Here is a 17,805-nt window from a genome sequence, read left to right as displayed (position 1 = left end):
GGTCAACCTAAATGTATCACTCCTGTGAGGTGCAGTGCCATATTTCTGCCACAGAAGAAAATTTCTTCTTTTTCTTTAGAAAAAATAATATAAAAGACTTTACGGAATAGGATTAAAATAGTCAAAACTATCTGAATTTCCTACTCAGACACAGAGCCTAAAAAAGCAGAACAAAATTCTTAACATTGTGGCAAAACAAATTCATCCTAGAAACACTGACTTCTTTTTTGTTCCAGGGACCTGGCCCCATTTTAAAGACTTCAGAGACTTCAGATACTACTGAGCCTTGCTGAATGTTCTTGATGATCTAACAGTACCTGCCTATCTATGCACTTTATACTTTTCAAAGCACATACACTATCTCCTGGATCTTCACAAACCTCTTGTGAGGTAGACAGAACAGGTATGATTCCACTTTATCTATGAGATTCAGAGGGTAAAGTAACCTACTCATGACCACAGAGGCCTTCGAAACAGGGTCTAATTCACAACACAGGCTCCCTGACTCTTTGTGTGTCCTCTGCAGCACAAACACTGCCTCACATGCATAACTTGTGTTTATGATATTAAAGTTACAGAATAAAATTAGGGAAGGATTCAAATGATCCCTGTTGCCAATTTACTTCAGTCCTGCTCCTATCCCGAGCATCTCTCATTTCTCTTATTCTTTTAATCCTCACCAGGCCTCAGTTACTTCCACTTTCATGTTAATGCAAAAAATACCAGACCACTTCTCCCAACCCTCTGCCCCGCCCCTCAAACCTCCCTTTTCAGAACCCTAAGAGCCTAGCAACACATCAAAGCTAAGGACGAGTAATCCACAGATTCTCCCCACAGAATGCTCAAAGGATTACTGATTTTCATCAATAGCAGAGAAGATATTTAGCAGACTGGTCTCTGAATATAGAGCTGTTTTTATTAAGCTCAAGGTATTTTCAGGCAAAGCTAGTTAATGAAAGTTTTCTCTCTGATAAGTAACTTCCTAGGTCTCTGTTCTGGTTTGCTAGCTGCCGGAATGCAACACACCAGAGATGGATTGGCTTTTGATAAAAGGGGATTTATTTCATTAGTTCTTCAGAGGAAAAGCAGCTAACTTTCAACTGAGGTTCCTTCTTGAGTGGGAAGGCACAGGGCGATCTCTGCTGGCCTTCTCTCCAGGCCTCTGGGTTCCAACAACTTTCCCCAGGGTGATTCCTTTCTGCATCTCCAAAGGCCTGGGCTGAGCTGCAAGTGCTGAGATGAGGTATGCTAAGCTGCTTGGACTGTGCTACGTTGAGTCCCTCATTTAAACCCAAGTCAATTAAATCAAACATCATTCATTGCAGCAGGCATGCCTCCTAGCCAACTGCAGATGTAATCAACAACAGATGAGGTTCACATGCCACTGGCTCATGTCCACAGCAATAGAACTAAGCACCTTCACCTAGCCAAGTTGACACCTGAATCTAACTACCAAAGTCTCCCTGAGCCAGTCCAGGGAATGGCCCATGAGCTCAAACCTATAAGCAAGCAGCTGACCAACTCTTCTCATCTCAAGCACAAGATTCAAAATATTAATTAGTGAAAATGAATGCAATCTAATCCTAATTCACAAATCTGTATAGCAAAGCAGATACAGAAGAAAATTTAAGCATTTTAGCTTTTAATCCTACCAGCGAATTGAAATGCCAGTATCATTTCTCAATACCAATCTATATTTCACCGTTTAGATACTAATGAACATTTCATAATGTTTTAGGGGTCATATAGGCCCCTTAAGAATCTGATAAAAGTTAGGGACCCTATAGCCAGGAAAATACACTGTTGGAAACACACACACAATTTTACATTCAATTTCAAATGATAATCAGATCACTGAAACCTACCCATGTATTAGAGGTTGAAATGCCTGATCTAAAAATAACCAAATGTGTACATTGGAGAAAATGGGAGAAAGGAAGATAGGGCCGAAGGAAAACTGGAAAATGCATGGCAAAGATTGGGACAGGCAAAGAGGTATAGAACAGTATGATTCTATATTCCAAAGCACTTTCTTAGATTTTATCTGTTCTTTATAGGAATAGATCCAAAAAAAAAAAAAAAAAAAACAGATCAGCTATTATACACCCATATTAAAGATGAGACAACTAAAATTAGTATTGGTTAAATCAGTTACCCAAGGTAAAACATATGGCAGAACCAAGACCCGAACCCAAATCTTTGGGGGTTTTTTTGGTTATACACCATTGGCTCCTAAGTGAATACAGAATTCAAAGACAGAAGAAATGAAGAAAGCATGGGAAAGAGGCTAAGAAAAGAAGAAAGAAATTTGGGTGGAGAAAAAAAAACATAGTATAAAGAATGAAATTGGAGGCAAGATAATAGTGAAAAAGATGAGGAAAATAAGTAGGGCAACTAAGGGGGAAATAATATCTGTAAACTTAGATATTATAATGAGAAACTGTCCCCCAACTTCTAGCTAGTTATAAAAATGGAGCAAAAAAAAATCTTCTTAAACCTCAAAACTTAGAAAATTACAGGATACCCATCCAGACTATGAAAACAGTAAAGAAAAAACATTTAAAGTGGAAAGGGATAAGGGAAAAAATAAACAACGCCTCACATACAGGAGGAGAGTGAAGCCTTCTGGTGTTCTAGGAAGCAGCTGTGGAATGAAGCCCGACAGTTAACACACAGCTAACACAAGAACCCTCACACATCTGGCCTGGTTAGCTCTGGACCCAAACATGGTGGGGTGGCGGTGTACTCATTTACAGTTTTATTTTTCTAAATTTAAAACTAAATAAAACAACAATCTCTGGTTCTAATACTAGCCTTCCAGAGTTGGTGTGGGTTACAGTACGTCTTAATGATCATTCAACACCATTGCTACTGCTCCGAACAAAACTGGTTCATAAATACTGTTTAACTTTTGTTTCTCTTCACACAAAATAAAAGAAATTTAAATTGTCATCCATGGAAACAGTAAAGCAGTTTGAGCTTCAGTGGGTACACTTTGTTAAAAAAAAAAAAAAGAACATCATCCCTACAGAATTGCCTTAAACTCAGCAGGAAAGACTTTCTGAACATTAAAACAGAAACAAAATAGCGAGAAGGGGTGGCAATGGGAACAGCATATTAAATATCACACAAAATCTCCATAAAGTAAAGCAAACTCTATCCAAACTTCCACCAGACACCCGTTGTGGACTTCAAAACAGTTTCTGAAAGGTAATTTTGCCCAATAGTTGCCCCTCTCTCCAAGAAGGGAAAAAGCAGGAAAGTAGGGCGTGTCTGGATGCAGGTTTTTGTATTAGTTATGAAGCATCCTTACAAACCTTACAAGTGGAAAGTGGAATGGCAGCATATATAAGATTCTGTTTGGTCTGTTCTGTGGTTACAGAACCAGAGGTTAATAAAGGCACAAAGGAAAGCACGGAGAGCTGGGCTGGATCACGCTGCCAGCCATAACAAGGAAGGACGGATGAGGTGAAAAGATTCATCCCCTCCCTAAAAAAGGTACCTTTAGCACATGTAGGAAGTCAGGAGACAACCCTTTATCACAGACAGAAGAAAGGGTGGGACCATTAGCAGAGCTTGTTCTTTAAATACTCAGAGCTAAGTGTCTTACTATGCCATGTAGAATTTCCTGGAAAAATTTTAAAAGTTAATAATGAAACTCAAACAGATACTTGTATACCTATGTTCATAGTAGCTTTATTCAAAAGAGCCAAAAAGTGGAAACAACCCAAGTGTCCATCAACACATGAATAGATCAAAGAATGTCTTATATCCAATGGAAAACTGCAGTGGAATATTATTCAGCCCCCAAAATGAATGAAGTCCTGATATAAGCTATAGCATGGATGTACCTTGAAAATATTATCCTAAGTGAATTAAGCCAAACACAAAAGAACAGTTATTATATGATTCCACTTACATGAAACATCCAGAGACATGACGAAGATTAAAAGTTGCCAGAGGCTGGGGAAAAGGGGAGTGGGGAGTGTGGGGACTGACTGTGCACCCAGTTTGGACACGTTCCTGGTTCTGGTGGATGTGGACCCCCCATAAGTAAGACCCCTGCAGAAGAGACTTCAGCTAAGATGTGGCCACTGAATCAGGTTAGGCTTTGACCTGGATTACTAGAATCCTTTATGAGCAAAGTGAAAGTCAAACAGAGAAGCCACCAGAAGCGGCCAGAAGCTGAAAGTCAATGGATCCCAGAAGAGAAAGAAGAAGCCACTGCCACATGACAGAAAAGCCGAGAAACCCCAAAGGCTGCCAGTCAGCCAGAAGATAGCAACCTGGGAGGGAGCAAACTTTCTAGCCTCTGAAACCATGAACCAGTAAATTCCTGTTTTAAGCCAGCCCACTGTTTAGTATTTGTTTTAGCAGCTAAGAAAGTACAACAGAGAGTTATTGCTTAATGGGTAGAGTTTCTGATTTGGGTGATGAAAAAGTTTTGGCAATGGACTGTATTTATAGTAGCACAATAATGTAATTAATGTCACTGACTTACACTTAAAATGGTTAAAATGAAAATTATATATATATATATATATATATATATAAAGCAATTTTTAAAAGGCTAATAATGGGAGGGGTTATATATAACAGTAGTATAGCACTGTTACTATATATAATAGTAGTATAGTGGATAAAGGGCACCAGAGCTTATAAATGTGCCTACACCCTCTTTCCCTGCATAGTCACCTGCTGCGCTAGCATTTTGAGAAGTGGGGAGGCTTCACTGATTAGAACTAGAAGATATTTCTTTTTCTGCCCCTTTTTGCTATGCCCCTGAGAGGTGGACCCTAGACCTCATCTTCTGCAGACACAGGCAAACTATGTACCCCTAGGATGATATTTCTACAGATAAAATAAAATTCTCAAAAGCCTTTTGGTCCCTTTGCATGAAATGTATCAGTGTGTATTTTGGAAGCTATTTCTCATTAGACTTAGAATATTCAGAACCATCTTCATTATATAATATATTTCCTATACAGTTCAGAGAAAGACAGTCTAAAGAACTGTTCATTTGGGTGTAGGGAACAAAACTCTTGAGGAAGGAAATACATGGAATATTGAAGCCAGGGCAGCTAGATCAGTAATAAGCTATTTAAGGTCTGTTGGCCACCTTTAAATGGTGCTTCATTTTTAATAGCAGAGGTCACTGTAAGCACCTTAGGCCCCAACAGATACAGCTTTTAAATGGGCCACCTTCTACACACAACTTAGAATAGATCAAGAAAAACAGAAATAGATAGATATATTATGATACTGGCTTGATCAATAAGTACAAGATTCGAATGGGAAAAAAAGTGGCTTTTTTTTTTTTGCTTTGTTTTGTATTGATTTTGCAGAAACACTGAATTTTAGTGCAGGCAGGGAGAAGCACCTAAGGGACATCTATCTACCTCTCATACTTGGGTTTTTATACATGAAGAAACTGAAATCATTTCCTTGAGAAAGGTGCTGTAATACATTGAGATCTCACATCTATGTAGTATGATTCCAGCCCTACAAAGGGTTCCACATAAGAAGTTTTCCTAAGAAAATGGCCCATTTTTATAATACTTTCTGGGCTATTTTCATGCAGGCTTTGTATTTATAGGACATGGTGATTCGATTTGTTCCAAGCACAAGGTCTCTAAGCATTAAAGAAGGATTTTGCAGAGTGTCAGTCCAGTTTCCTCAATTTGCAGGAAAGAAAAAGAAGACCCACAAAAGTAAAACAGCCAGACCAGAGATCTATATGAAGTTAGAACAGCGCTTCACATCAGGAGCAATGGATACTTCTTTATTGCAGGGCTTCTCTTGTGCATTGTTGGATGTTTAACAACGTCCTTGGTATCTACCTAAAAGATGCCAGCAGCATCCCTTCCCCCAAAGTGTGATAATCAAGAATGTCTCCAAACAATGTCAAATATCCTAGGGAGAGATGAGGTATGAGGGAAGGACAAAATTTCCCCCTAGTTGAGAACCACTGGGTTAGAAATTATCACAACTAATAAGTAAACAAATCTCTTCAACTCCCAATTAGATGCTCTTTTTCACTGACCATATAAATACTTAATATTTTCAAACAGATATTTTGGAACTAGGGGAAACTGATTAATGCATTAAGCCACCACTAGTGTTAATTACATGTCATATGATTATATTAACAAGCTCTTAAAAATGAGTCTTACAGCTATGAACTGACTGCATTTACCCTTCTAGGTGTGTCTCTCAAGAATAAAAGCATATTTTGAATGTACATATAAGTAAGACTGAAACTATGGAATCTATGAAATGATACAACTTTTTGGTTGGGCAAAATACAATAAAGATATTAAAAGATACTTGAGGGAGTAAACCCTTCACAAATGGTAAGATTCCTCACATTCACTATGTTGTACCTAAATAGAGAATCTTTTTTTAAAAGAAGGGACCTCATTGTTAAATGACTAAATAATTATCTTAATAAGAAAACTCAGTCCAAAGAACTGAGGTTTCCTAAACTAGTGCTTCAAAATAGTGCCAGATTCCTTCTGAAACTCAGATGAGAAAATCAAGTTTAAAAATACATGGGACACTCAGCTTCTAACACCACTGGCAGCCTGATTTCAGAGTTCCAGTTAACTACAGTATTCAGATATTACCTGTTTCTCTTTTTCCGGTGTTCTCTATTAGAGTTTTCTGATTCGCTACCACTGCTTGTATTACAACGTGAACGTGACCTGAAGACAAAATAGAAGAGCAAAAGGAAAAATTCCACATTTACAACAAATGAAAAGTTTCAGAAAGACTTACATTGGTTCTCTGGAATAAATTTTGCAGTAAAATTACTAAGCAAAATATAAATAGCTTTATTATCTTTCTCCCAGTCAATGTTTCTCAATTCAGTCAGACATCTGAACAAGCGTACAGCTCAGGGAAAGAGCAACGCAAGGCAAATATGAAATTAGATTAAGGCAAACATCATAATGTTTGACCACAAAATCAATCATTTCCAACAAAGGTCTGACATGGCAAAGCTATGAGCCCCAGTAGTGGACTAAATACACAAATCCTTCTCTCCACACTGCACTTCCCACTTCCTAGCCCCAGTGAAGAGTGGAGTTTATTTTCCCTCTCCTTGAATGTGGGCTGGTCTGTTGCTAATTTTACTAACAGAACGGGGTGGAAGGGACACTTTGCTAGTTCTAAAACTAACCCTAAGCAGGAGGGGCAGCTTCTGCTTCCTCCCAGCCATTGTCCATTAGAAAGAGAGAGAGAGAGGTCTCCAACCTCCTACACTTCTGCCAAAACATCAAACAGGAGTGAGCCTCATGTGAGACTTCAAGCAAGACTGGCTCAAGAAGTGCCTGTGCAACTGAAGGAATTATACAAGATCTATATGGTGGTGGTTGTAGAAAGTCCTGAGTTTTGGGGTGGTTTAAGGTAACGAAGACAGCTCCTCTTAGACACAAAGGAGAAGGAAGAAGAGGAATACCTAAGGATACTACAGAGTGGAAGACTATATAATAAAAGCCCAAAATGGCTTTTAAAATAAAATTTTAAAAAAAAAAAGACTTAGAATATGCTTAAAGCGGCCACTGATAAAACTGGAAGAGTCTTCACTCTTGCCTCAACTCTGGTACTGTCAACCTGCTAATCATTCCTCCCTCTCCCTGACCCTTCTGCCATTTATTTTATTTTGTTTTTTTTACCTCCTCCTTTGCTTTAGATCTGAGTCTTCACCACTGTTATGGGCTTTCCTGTGGGAGACAAGTAGATGAAGAGATTAAAGAAAATAGAGCATTATCAGTTGGCTAAGGAAAGCATACCAAAATGAGTTTCACTTCAGTTAATGCATATCTGTTACACAGTCATTCATTCCCCAAACATTGAAGTGCACATATATGTCAAGCCCTACAACAGATGCCAGAAATGAAACATGACACCAAATTATACAGTCTCTGGCCTCAAGAAGCCATCAATCTAGTGGGAGCTGCAAACAGAGGCAACAATGCACAATATATCAGATAAATTCCACTCATCCAATGATGGTGTTTGCCTGTAGCTCCTAAGTTCGCAATCTGCCAAGCCACGTCGTGCCATAGTCTAACTGACATCAACCCTCATGTGGATGCCTTTTCCAACACCTTTCTCAAAGTCCCTTGGCCCCATGTTTTATGACTTCTTCCACTACAATTCAGCATCCCACACCAGGGTCATGCTTTAGACCTTGTCATCATCTGTAATTACCACCAAACACTTTGCTTTCTGACATCTTCTCCCCTCTCTGTTTACTTTCAAACAACTTCCATGAGCCATCCTGGTTAATAGTGTTGGCTCTGGAGTCAGACAACTTGAATAGGAATCCTACCCCTCCATTGATGAGTTTGTGATTTAAACACAGTGCCTGAGTTTTAATAGAATCTCCCTCAAAAGGATTTTATGAGGATAAAATAAATTAATATATTTAAAATGTGTAGATAAGTGACTGGTACAATGTAAGCGCTCCATATATGTTAGCTGTTCCATCTTACCTTTTCTTTGACCTTATCAGAACTGTTTATTTATTGACCTTGCTTGCTATGGTCTCTACCAGCTCTTCACCTTTCTTCACTCACCTCCTTACTCAGCTTAGATCTTTGGTCCATTGTTTCAATAACACGCATGCCAGTATTCAAAACTCCCGCCAACCCTCTGTTTTTTTGTTTCATCTTTTTGGCAAAACCCCAAGTATGAGCAAAAATAATTGTTCAGGTTCTGTGAGCCTGGCCAGACAGCTGGCTGAGCAGTGCTGGAGGGAGTTACACAGAAGTGCTATTAGGTACACTACAAATCCATGACAATAAACCTCAAATGGGCCCATAACATGGCTATGATCCAACTCTCTGTTTCTGCAAAGCTGTTTCAAACTCTTATATCTTGCAACCTCTGACCCAGTGAACACTTGACTTTGTTTTCTCCTTCCAAATGAAAAACTAGCCATCAAATGGGAGCTCTTTCACATTACCGCTACCAAAAATACCTTATCAACATCTCACTCATGGATCTGCCCTTACAACTAAGATCCATCCCTCCACCAGTGCTAAGTGAGTCTCATCACCTTTTGTCTTCTCAATGACTCTCATTAACCACCTTCCACCTCACACATATATTCAACTTGTCCTTTTGCTGAACTCTCTCCACCAACTTTTAACATCCTCACATTTCTTCTATTTAAACCCAAACTTACTTTGAGCCTACATTATACTTCAGCTTCTGCCTGGGCTCTCTTCCTTCAAAGCCAAACTTCTCGAGTGAGGTATCTATGCCCCTTGTCTCCTTTTCCATACTATCTATTATATATAGGCAGACATGGCTGTTTAATACCACTGCTACAGTTTCCATTCCTCCATTTTTCCAATATACTTACATCAAATAACATAACATCAATGCGATGCAGTCTTCTGTCATTAAACCAAAATTTTGGACAACTATTTAGAATAAGCACAACTATAAAAATAGTGTCCACATATGATTAAAAAGAATTCTAGGATTACAATTTCATTCTTATAAAGATTTTAACTTTTCCTAGAGACAAATGCCTGGTTTTCTATGCACCTATGACGTGCTTAGTTTTGTTTGTGCTTATCACTATTTCTTCATCCAAACTCCTCTTCCTCTGAACAAACAGGTAATCTGTGAGCTCCATTGGCATCCCTCCTTTGAGCTCACATCTGAATGATGGACTGCTTTTTAGTATTGCTGAATAGATGTCACTTTGACTAGCTCCTTTCACCATAACCCAGGGAATTTTGCTTCTTTAGGTGATGGATGCTATATTTCTGGGTCTCATGCCTACTTGTCTTATTCCACCATTTGGGTGGAGAATATCTTTTTCCAGTGGCTAACAGAGAAAATTTTCACGGCAGGGACATTTTTTTGAGACATTTTTTTGAGACGTGAAATATCTTCATTCTACAAATATAATCATTGTTTATCTGAACCTAGAATCCTAAACTGAAATTTTTCCCTCAGAATTTTTAACACAATGCCCCATTACCTTTTTCTCTGGTATTGCTCTTAAGCAATCTGATTTGTCACCTTTTATGCATAAACTGTTTTCTCTCCCTCTTCATCCCAGCCCCCTAAATTTTTTAAAGATACTCTCAAATCTATAATGTTTTCAAATTTCAAGATAATGGACCTAGGTATGGATCTAATTTTTCAATCTACTGTGCTAGACAACACTCAGTGGGTTCTCTCCATCTATAAAGTCATATCTCTCATTTTTGGAATATTTTCTCGTGCTATTTCTTCAATAGTTTCTTCTTCATTTTCCTTTACAAAAACTTCCTCTTTAATCAAGGGTTTTAGCATGGAACAGACTTCTTGAATAAAATGAAAAGTTTCCAATACATTGAAACATAAAGCCACAAGTCACCATACATACAACACCTGGCAGGAAAAAAGCAAAATACCAAGTTTACACAATCCCTGTACTTGAGCCAGGGGTCTTATTCTCAGATGCTTCCTCCATCTGCTAGGTGTGTTGTGCTGGACACAGAGCCCAACGTGGCATCTGGGGTCACACTTAACTGATGCTATGGCCCACAGAGCACTCATCTGGCTGGGCAGTGGGTGGTGCTGACTCTGCTCAAGAGGCAAAGCACAGTCTATTAAACATCCTTTAAATATCAAAGTGAGAAACAGAAAGATGTCAGCAAGTAAGGAGAGCCATGCACAGCTTGAGGCTGAAAAACTGTTCCCAAGCTTCATTTCTTTGGCTTCTTAGGTAGTGGCCTGTGGAACAGTAAGATGTAAGGTTCTGGTTCATGGATCACATAATGGACCCATCCCTGACTCTGTTGAATGCCAAGATTCCTCCATTCCAATTCAGATATCAGATGGGTTTTAGGAACCAGCTTGGCTATGTCCTTGTGCAACATGACATGCAGGACTTGAACTCCTCGCTGTGATTTTGTCTGAATGGTAAATCTGTCTATGCGACATGATGGCTCTGACTGAGGTCCTCAGCCCTGCACCAACTTCCAAACAACTCCAGCAGCATGCCCCTTCATTTTCCTTTTTTCCTAGAAAGTTCATTAGTTGAATGTTTAATGTGCAAGTTTGATGATTTTATCCTTATTTCCATGTATTTATTTATTTTGCCCTACAGTTGGGAAGATTTTGTTAATTTATCTTCTAAACTTTTTATTGAATTTTTAAAAATTCTGCCACACTAAAGTTCTAAGATCTCTTTCCTATCCCATCTCCCTTTTATAGAAATTCATTGATATATTTTTCCATTTTCTGAAGGTAATAATTATGTGTTTTTAGAAGTTTTTCTCTGTTTCCTCCAACATCATTGTTTCCAAAAGCACTGGGCACTAGAAAGCCTGGAAACCCTTTGAATGGTGCAATGGATGTCAATTGACGGCTTCACTGTAAAGTGGAACAAAGTAAAATGCAGCAGTCTTAGCTATTTCATTGGAGGAGTCTTTGAAAGTTAGTATCTACAATCTTTTCTCTTCCACTTGTCCAATTCTTATAGTGGGAAGCTCTCATCTCATACCTGGGATATATAAACTTAGCTTCTACCATTCTGAAAAATAATAGAAAAGGTAGCTATTTAGCAAGCAGTCTCTTCCTTTTTCAATCTCTTGGTTTTTCTTCTGGCCCCAATTTTTCTGCCTCCTTTGGAAGCTAATCCTCTTCACCTAAGCCATTCAATATTGAATTTTCTCACATTTCCAACTTTGACTTTGTCTTCATACAGCTAAAATCATATTTTGTGAAAGATATCAAAATTTCTATATTATACACATAGACAGCCTCAACTACATTACATATTTCTACTAATATACTTAAGAAGCTATTTGACAAATTTATATTTTAGTCAAGAGAGCTATATAGCTCCTGACTCAAATATAACAACCCATTTGAAATCTGCACCTGGACTTCTCAAAGGTAACACAAACTCAGCGTATCAAACACCAAACTCACAGTTATCCCTTTCAACGCTGTTCTTCCTCTCCATGTTCATTTTTTTTTTTAACTTTCTTATTGTATAGTATAACATATACTATAAAGAAATAAAAAAGCAATAGTTTTCAAAGCACTCTTTAACAAGTGGTTACAGGACAGATCCCAGAGTTTGTCATGGGCTACCAAAGCAATCCTCTCATATTTTTCCTTCTAGCTGCTCCAGAATATAGGAGGCTAGATGGCTTCAATATTTTTTTATCACCACAATTGACTTTTTTTCTTTCTTGTGAAAAATAATATACATACAAAAAAAGCAATGTTTCAAAGCACAGCACCACAATTAACTGTAGAACGTATTTCAGAATTTGGTATGGGTTACAATTCCACAATTTCAGGTTTTTACTTCTAGTTGCTCTAAGATACTAGAGACTAAAAGAGATTATCAATTTAATTATTCAACAATCATATTCATTTGTTAAATCCTATCTTCTCTGTATAACTCCACTATCACTTTGATCTCCACTTTGATCTTTCTATCCCTCTCTTTAGGGGTGTTTGGGCTAGGTCATTCTAACTTTTTCATGTTGGAAGGGTCTGTCACTAATATAGGGTAGAGAGACGGAAGTATCTGACGTGTTGGAGAGGCTGGGCCCTCTAGGTTTCAGACTTATCTGGTCCAGGGACATTTCCGAAGGTTGTAGGCTTCTGGAAAGTTACTGCACATGGAACCCTTGTGAGATCTTAGAAATTATCCTAGGTGTTCCTTAAGATTGGCCGGAATGGTCTTGGTTGGGGGTTGGCAGGTTACCATAGGTTGCAGTGTCTAACTGAAGCTTGCATAACAGCAACTTCCAGAGTAGCCTCTCGACTCTACTTGAACTCTCTGCCACTGATACTTTATTAGTTACACTTCTTTTGCCCCTTTTGGTCAGGATAGAATTGTTGATCCCACAGTGCCAGGGCCAGATTCATTCCTGGGAGTTATCTCCCATGCCACCAGGGAGACTTTCACCCCTGGATGTCATGTCCCACATAGGGGAGAGGGCAATGATTTCAGTTTCAGAGTTGGGCTTAGAGAGAGTGAGGCAACATCTGAGCAACAAAAGAGGTCCTCCAGAAGTAATTCTTAGGCATACCTATAGGTAGGCTAAGTTTCTCTAACTACCTACATAAGCTTCACAAGAGTAAGCTTCAAGATCAAGGGTATGGCCTATTGATTTGGGTGTCCCTAAAGTTTGACACAGTATCAGGGGATTTCCTGATGGTAAGGTTTAATAGTTTCATATTTTTTCTCCCATAACTCAAGGAACTTTGCCAATATTTTTGATTATCTGCTTAATATACTCTGGGATGTTTCCAGGCATTATATTAAGCTATACAGGATTAAAGGACCTCTTTCCTATTCTGGGCTCCCTGTGTTTCAGTTGTTCAAATGAGCTTTAAAGATAGGTTGAATTGGATTATGTGCTACAGAAAATTTTGGTTCCTGACCAAATAAACCTTTCTTCCTTTGGTCTCAAAGAGTATGTGTGTTTCTAAAATATAGACTTTGTCTTCCGCACCGCTGTGTTCTGATCTCCAGGTTCATTTTTTTAACACATATCTCTCTACTCTCCAAACATGACCAACAATGAACTATTTTTCTTTTTGTGAATGTTTCCTGCTCCCTTCCTTCGTGAGGCTCTGTTTGTGCCAGCCCCTTTATTTGTAGTAGCCTTTCCTTTCTTTGTGTCTACTCTTATCTCAGATACCAGCTTAAGCGTCTAATCTCAGGGAACCCAACTCTGACCTTCTTGATTGAGCAGCTTAGCAAAAACTCCCAATAGTGCTGGTTACATGGTGTTTGGTTTGCAAGAATTTTATCAAGCAGTTACATTTATAACACTGTATTTTTCTGTATGCATGTTAGATTTTAATACAAAGTTTTTTACAATTCCCGTAAGCACCACATAACTCTCCCTCATAGAACATAACAAGGTCATAACTGCATACGTATTTGTGTGGCTCATCTACTTCTCCACCAACAGACTATAAACTCTCAAAGGACAGAGACTTTATCCAATGGTGTCTAGCACACTGCCGGACATACAAACATTTTTGAGGGTACAGATGGAAGCTGAGGGGCAAAAATACATTGCACTGCCAGAAAGTATGTTGGCTTTCTTTTTCTGGAACAGGAATGTTCAAACAGCCAGGCCTCAGGGTCCCCATGAGCCTGGGAAATTATATGCAAATTTTGATATGTATTTAAATATGTGCAATTCTCCCCAGGGAATTAATCTACCATTTCATCAGATTTTCAGAGGGTTCTGTACCCCAAAAACGTTAAGGACCACTGTTCTAGACTTGGCCAGAATTTGGTAGCTGAATTTATTTCATGGCAACTGGCAAAACAGGGCATTTTTATATCTTTTGCAAATTGTGATCCCTTGGCATCCATAGCAAAATAGAATGTCCTATTATTAAATTTAATTTCTTAAGACTCTTCCATACTGATGAAAAATCTTGGTTTTAAATGGCAGAGTTAATACAGCTATGTTGGGATTTATGCCAAGTAGCAAGGCAAATACATGGAAAGATGAAACAAGACTGACAAGGACAGAGGTGCTGATGGTAGAAATAAACAGAGAAGAATGTAATTTAACTCTTCTATGCCAACATGGTCTCCTCAAAACATACATGGCTAATAAGAAACCTTTCAAATGGCACACAGAACTAGACAGAAGGCCCTATGACTGCTCAGGCAAAACAGACTCTCTTCCTAGTAAATCAAAATAACCATTCCCCTGGACTGTGATCATGAAAAGGATCCTATGTTCTTTCTTCACAATTACTTCTCTGTGTTTTGCAGAAAAAGTATCTCGATGTAGAAGTCTTTAAGCTAGAATTTGGGAGTGTATATTCTTTCAACTATTTTGAGCAATTAATTTTGGGAGGGGGAATCATGTAAATTGCAGTATATTTAGCAAAGCTTATTAAATTTGTTTTCATATGTATTGAAATGAAAACAACTATTCAACATGTGTAATAATTTAGGGAGTGCTGATAAATTGCGCGAATAATTATTAATGATAAACATGTAAAAATCTATTTTAAAAAAATAAACACAACGCCAAATTCCTATTTAGAAACTCTACATCCCCCTACGCTTCCCCTCAATGCACATCCATACACAAAAATGCACGTTAAGTGTTTTGGAGTGGGGTTGCCTTGGCTTTAAGTGATGTCCCAAGTTCCCAAGAAGAAAACCCATTAAGGTCCCAGGGTAGAGAAAAAGTACAGGTTATGTTTCCTCCTGCCTTATTTAAATGAGATCATTATTCCTGCCTTTTTCAGATATGTGGACAGACTTAAATTCAAATCCCAGATGTGCATCAAAGGATAAGCTATTATAATATCCCTGAACCTCAGTTTTCTCACCTGTGAAAGTGAGATAGTAATGCTGGACTAGGCATTTTCCATTGGTACTCAGCCCCACAATGACCCTTCCATCATCTCCCCTGTACTGCCAAGACCAGAAGCCTAGAGAGGCACTTGGTAAGAATCACCTGGAAAGATTTCACTTGGTAAGATTTACAGGAGAAAAGGGGATGTGATTTTGCTTTGGGGCAGCATCCATGGCATCAACTCCCACACTTCTGAGAAATGGTTGTTCCAGCAGTTTTAGCTCTAGTGGTGATGCCTGTAGCAAAGGTGACAAGAAGGGTTTCCTGCTCAGCATCCTGGTGTTGTTAAAACAACATCAGCAGTGGATATAGGCTCAGAAGGTAGAGACAGCTTCTCTGGGTTAACAGTCCTTTCTCTCCTTGTTCCTCCAGCCAGTTACAGTAGCAGTTTTCAGATCTCTGGGTCATGCCACCCTCAGCCCTTTGCTCTTCAAACCTACTCAAAACCTTCACATTAATTCCATGCATTAATACCTCTCTGCTTGAAATGCCTAGTGACTGAATGATATAAATGCCAATTCTCATAAGGTTACTATAAGGAGTAAACGAGATAATATATATCAAGCAGTTCGCTCAACTCCCAAGCAAAGGTCAATTATTATTCTATTATTCTACCTAATCACTGTTGGTCATGATCTTGCCTCCCCCTTCTCAGTCCTACCAGGTGAAGGTGATGTAGACTTTTCTTAACCATCAAATGCTCTTGGTAAAGTAGGACTTGGTTTGAGAAGGTTGAGGAACAAGGCTCTGGGCAAGTGACAGAAGTAGAAGGATCCAGATGTGAGTATGAAAAAGAGCATGGAAGAAAGAAGGGCTTCTACTTAGCAAGCACACTGTATATATAAAGAGAAGCTTAGTAATTTATAGTAGAAGGAACTTACAGTAATTATACAAGTCAATGAAAAATATCAATTATATGGGTTTCCAAAGTAAAACACAGTCCCTACCCTGTAGGAAGGAAATGAACTGCACTTTAAGTCATTTCTAGGTCTTCTCTTGGCCCTGTCCCAATAGCCTAGCTTGCTCTGCAGAGAGATCCTAAAGCTGGAAGCTATTAAACTATTTTATTTTTATTAAGCATACACACAGAAAACTGTAATCACACAAACTTGTCTGATCTGCTAGGGAAAATGTAACAGGATTCACTTGTTCTGTGCTTGGAAAGGGTTTCACTCATGCTTATGCAACAATATCAGCCTGGAGAACAGAGCACTCAGCCTCAGCTAAGGAAATTCATTATTTTTTTTAACTTTTTTTTATTGTATAGTATAACATACATACACAGCAAAGAAATAAATAAGCAATAGTTTTCAAAGCACTCTTCAAAATGTGGTTACAGGATAGATCCCAGAGTTTGTCATGGGCTACCATATAATTCGCTCAGACTTTTTCTTCTAGCTGATCCAGGATGGGGCTTAAATATTTTTTTTATCATCACATTTGACTTTTTTTTCCTTCTTTTTTTGTGAACAATAACATATATACAAAAAAGCTATAAATTTCCAAGCATAGCACCACAATTAGCTGTAGAACATATTTCAGACTTTGACATGGGTTACAATTTCACAATTTTAGGTTCTTACTTCTAGATGCTCTAAAATACTGGACACTACAAGAGATATCAATTTAATGATTCAGCACTCATATTTATTTGTTAAATCTATCTTCTATGTATAATTCCACCATCACCTTCAATCTTACCATACCACTCATTGGGGTTGTTTGGGCGATGGCAATTCTAAATTTTTGATATTGCAAGGGTCTGTCGCTAGTATGGGGTAGGGAGATGGAACTATCTGATGTTCTGGAGAGGCTGGGCTAGGTTTCAGGACTTATCTGGACCAGGGACCCATCTGGAGGTTGTAGGTTTCTGGTAAGTTACTCTAGTGCCTGGAACCCTTGCTGATTCTTATAAATTGCCCTAGGTGTTCTTTAGGATTGACTGGAATGGTCCTGGTTAGGGGTTGGCAGGTTATGATAGGTAACAAGGTCTACCTGAAGCTTGCATAAGAGCAACCTCCAGAGTAGCCTCTCGACTCTGTTTGAACTCTCTCTGCCACTGATACTTTATTAATTACATTTCTTTCCCCCATTTGGTCAGGATGGAATTGTTGATCCCACAGTGCCAGGTCTGGATTCATCTCTGGGAGTCATCTCCCACATCATCAGGGAGACTTTCACCCCAGATGTCATGTTCCATGGAGGGGGAAGGGCAATGATTTCACTTGCAGAGTTGGGCTTAGAGAGACTGAGAGGAACCTTATTTTTAAACCAAGTTTTGTCTTCCTAAGTAGAAATGCTTAATATATGTTAATATACACAGTTACATATATTAGCTGCATATTATATTAGTATATAATGAGTGATATGGCATATATTTATATATTACATAATATATAACATATGTTTTTTTAACCTATTAATCTTAATT

The 17,805-nt window shown here is 38.5% G+C and overlaps 1 protein-coding gene and 1 pseudogene across 5 annotated transcripts in view; both read right to left on the bottom strand.

The window, feature by feature from the left end:
- Positions 1-17,805, bottom strand: part of EPB41L4A (erythrocyte membrane protein band 4.1 like 4A) — a 322,974-nt gene that overhangs the window by 31,833 nt on the left and 273,336 nt on the right. For all 5 annotated transcript variants that reach the window (XM_077138974.1, XM_077138978.1, XM_077138975.1 and 2 more), the window contains 2 exons: positions 7,677-7,724; positions 6,627-6,704 (listed from right to left, as the gene is read on the bottom strand). In XM_077138974.1, the coding sequence (XP_076995089.1) occupies positions 6,627-6,704; positions 7,677-7,724 (126 nt within the window). The remainder of the gene's footprint in view (positions 1-6,626; positions 6,705-7,676; positions 7,725-17,805) is intronic.
- LOC143665502 (cyclin-dependent kinases regulatory subunit 1 pseudogene) lies at positions 9,414-17,762 on the bottom strand (annotated as a pseudogene).

This window comes from Tamandua tetradactyla, chromosome 21, assembly GCF_023851605.1.
Source record: "Tamandua tetradactyla isolate mTamTet1 chromosome 21, mTamTet1.pri, whole genome shotgun sequence".
NCBI lineage: Eukaryota > Metazoa > Chordata > Mammalia > Pilosa > Myrmecophagidae > Tamandua > Tamandua tetradactyla.
The sequence above is the reverse complement of the archived record's forward strand: the minus strand, read 5'-3'. Positions and strand labels throughout refer to the sequence as shown.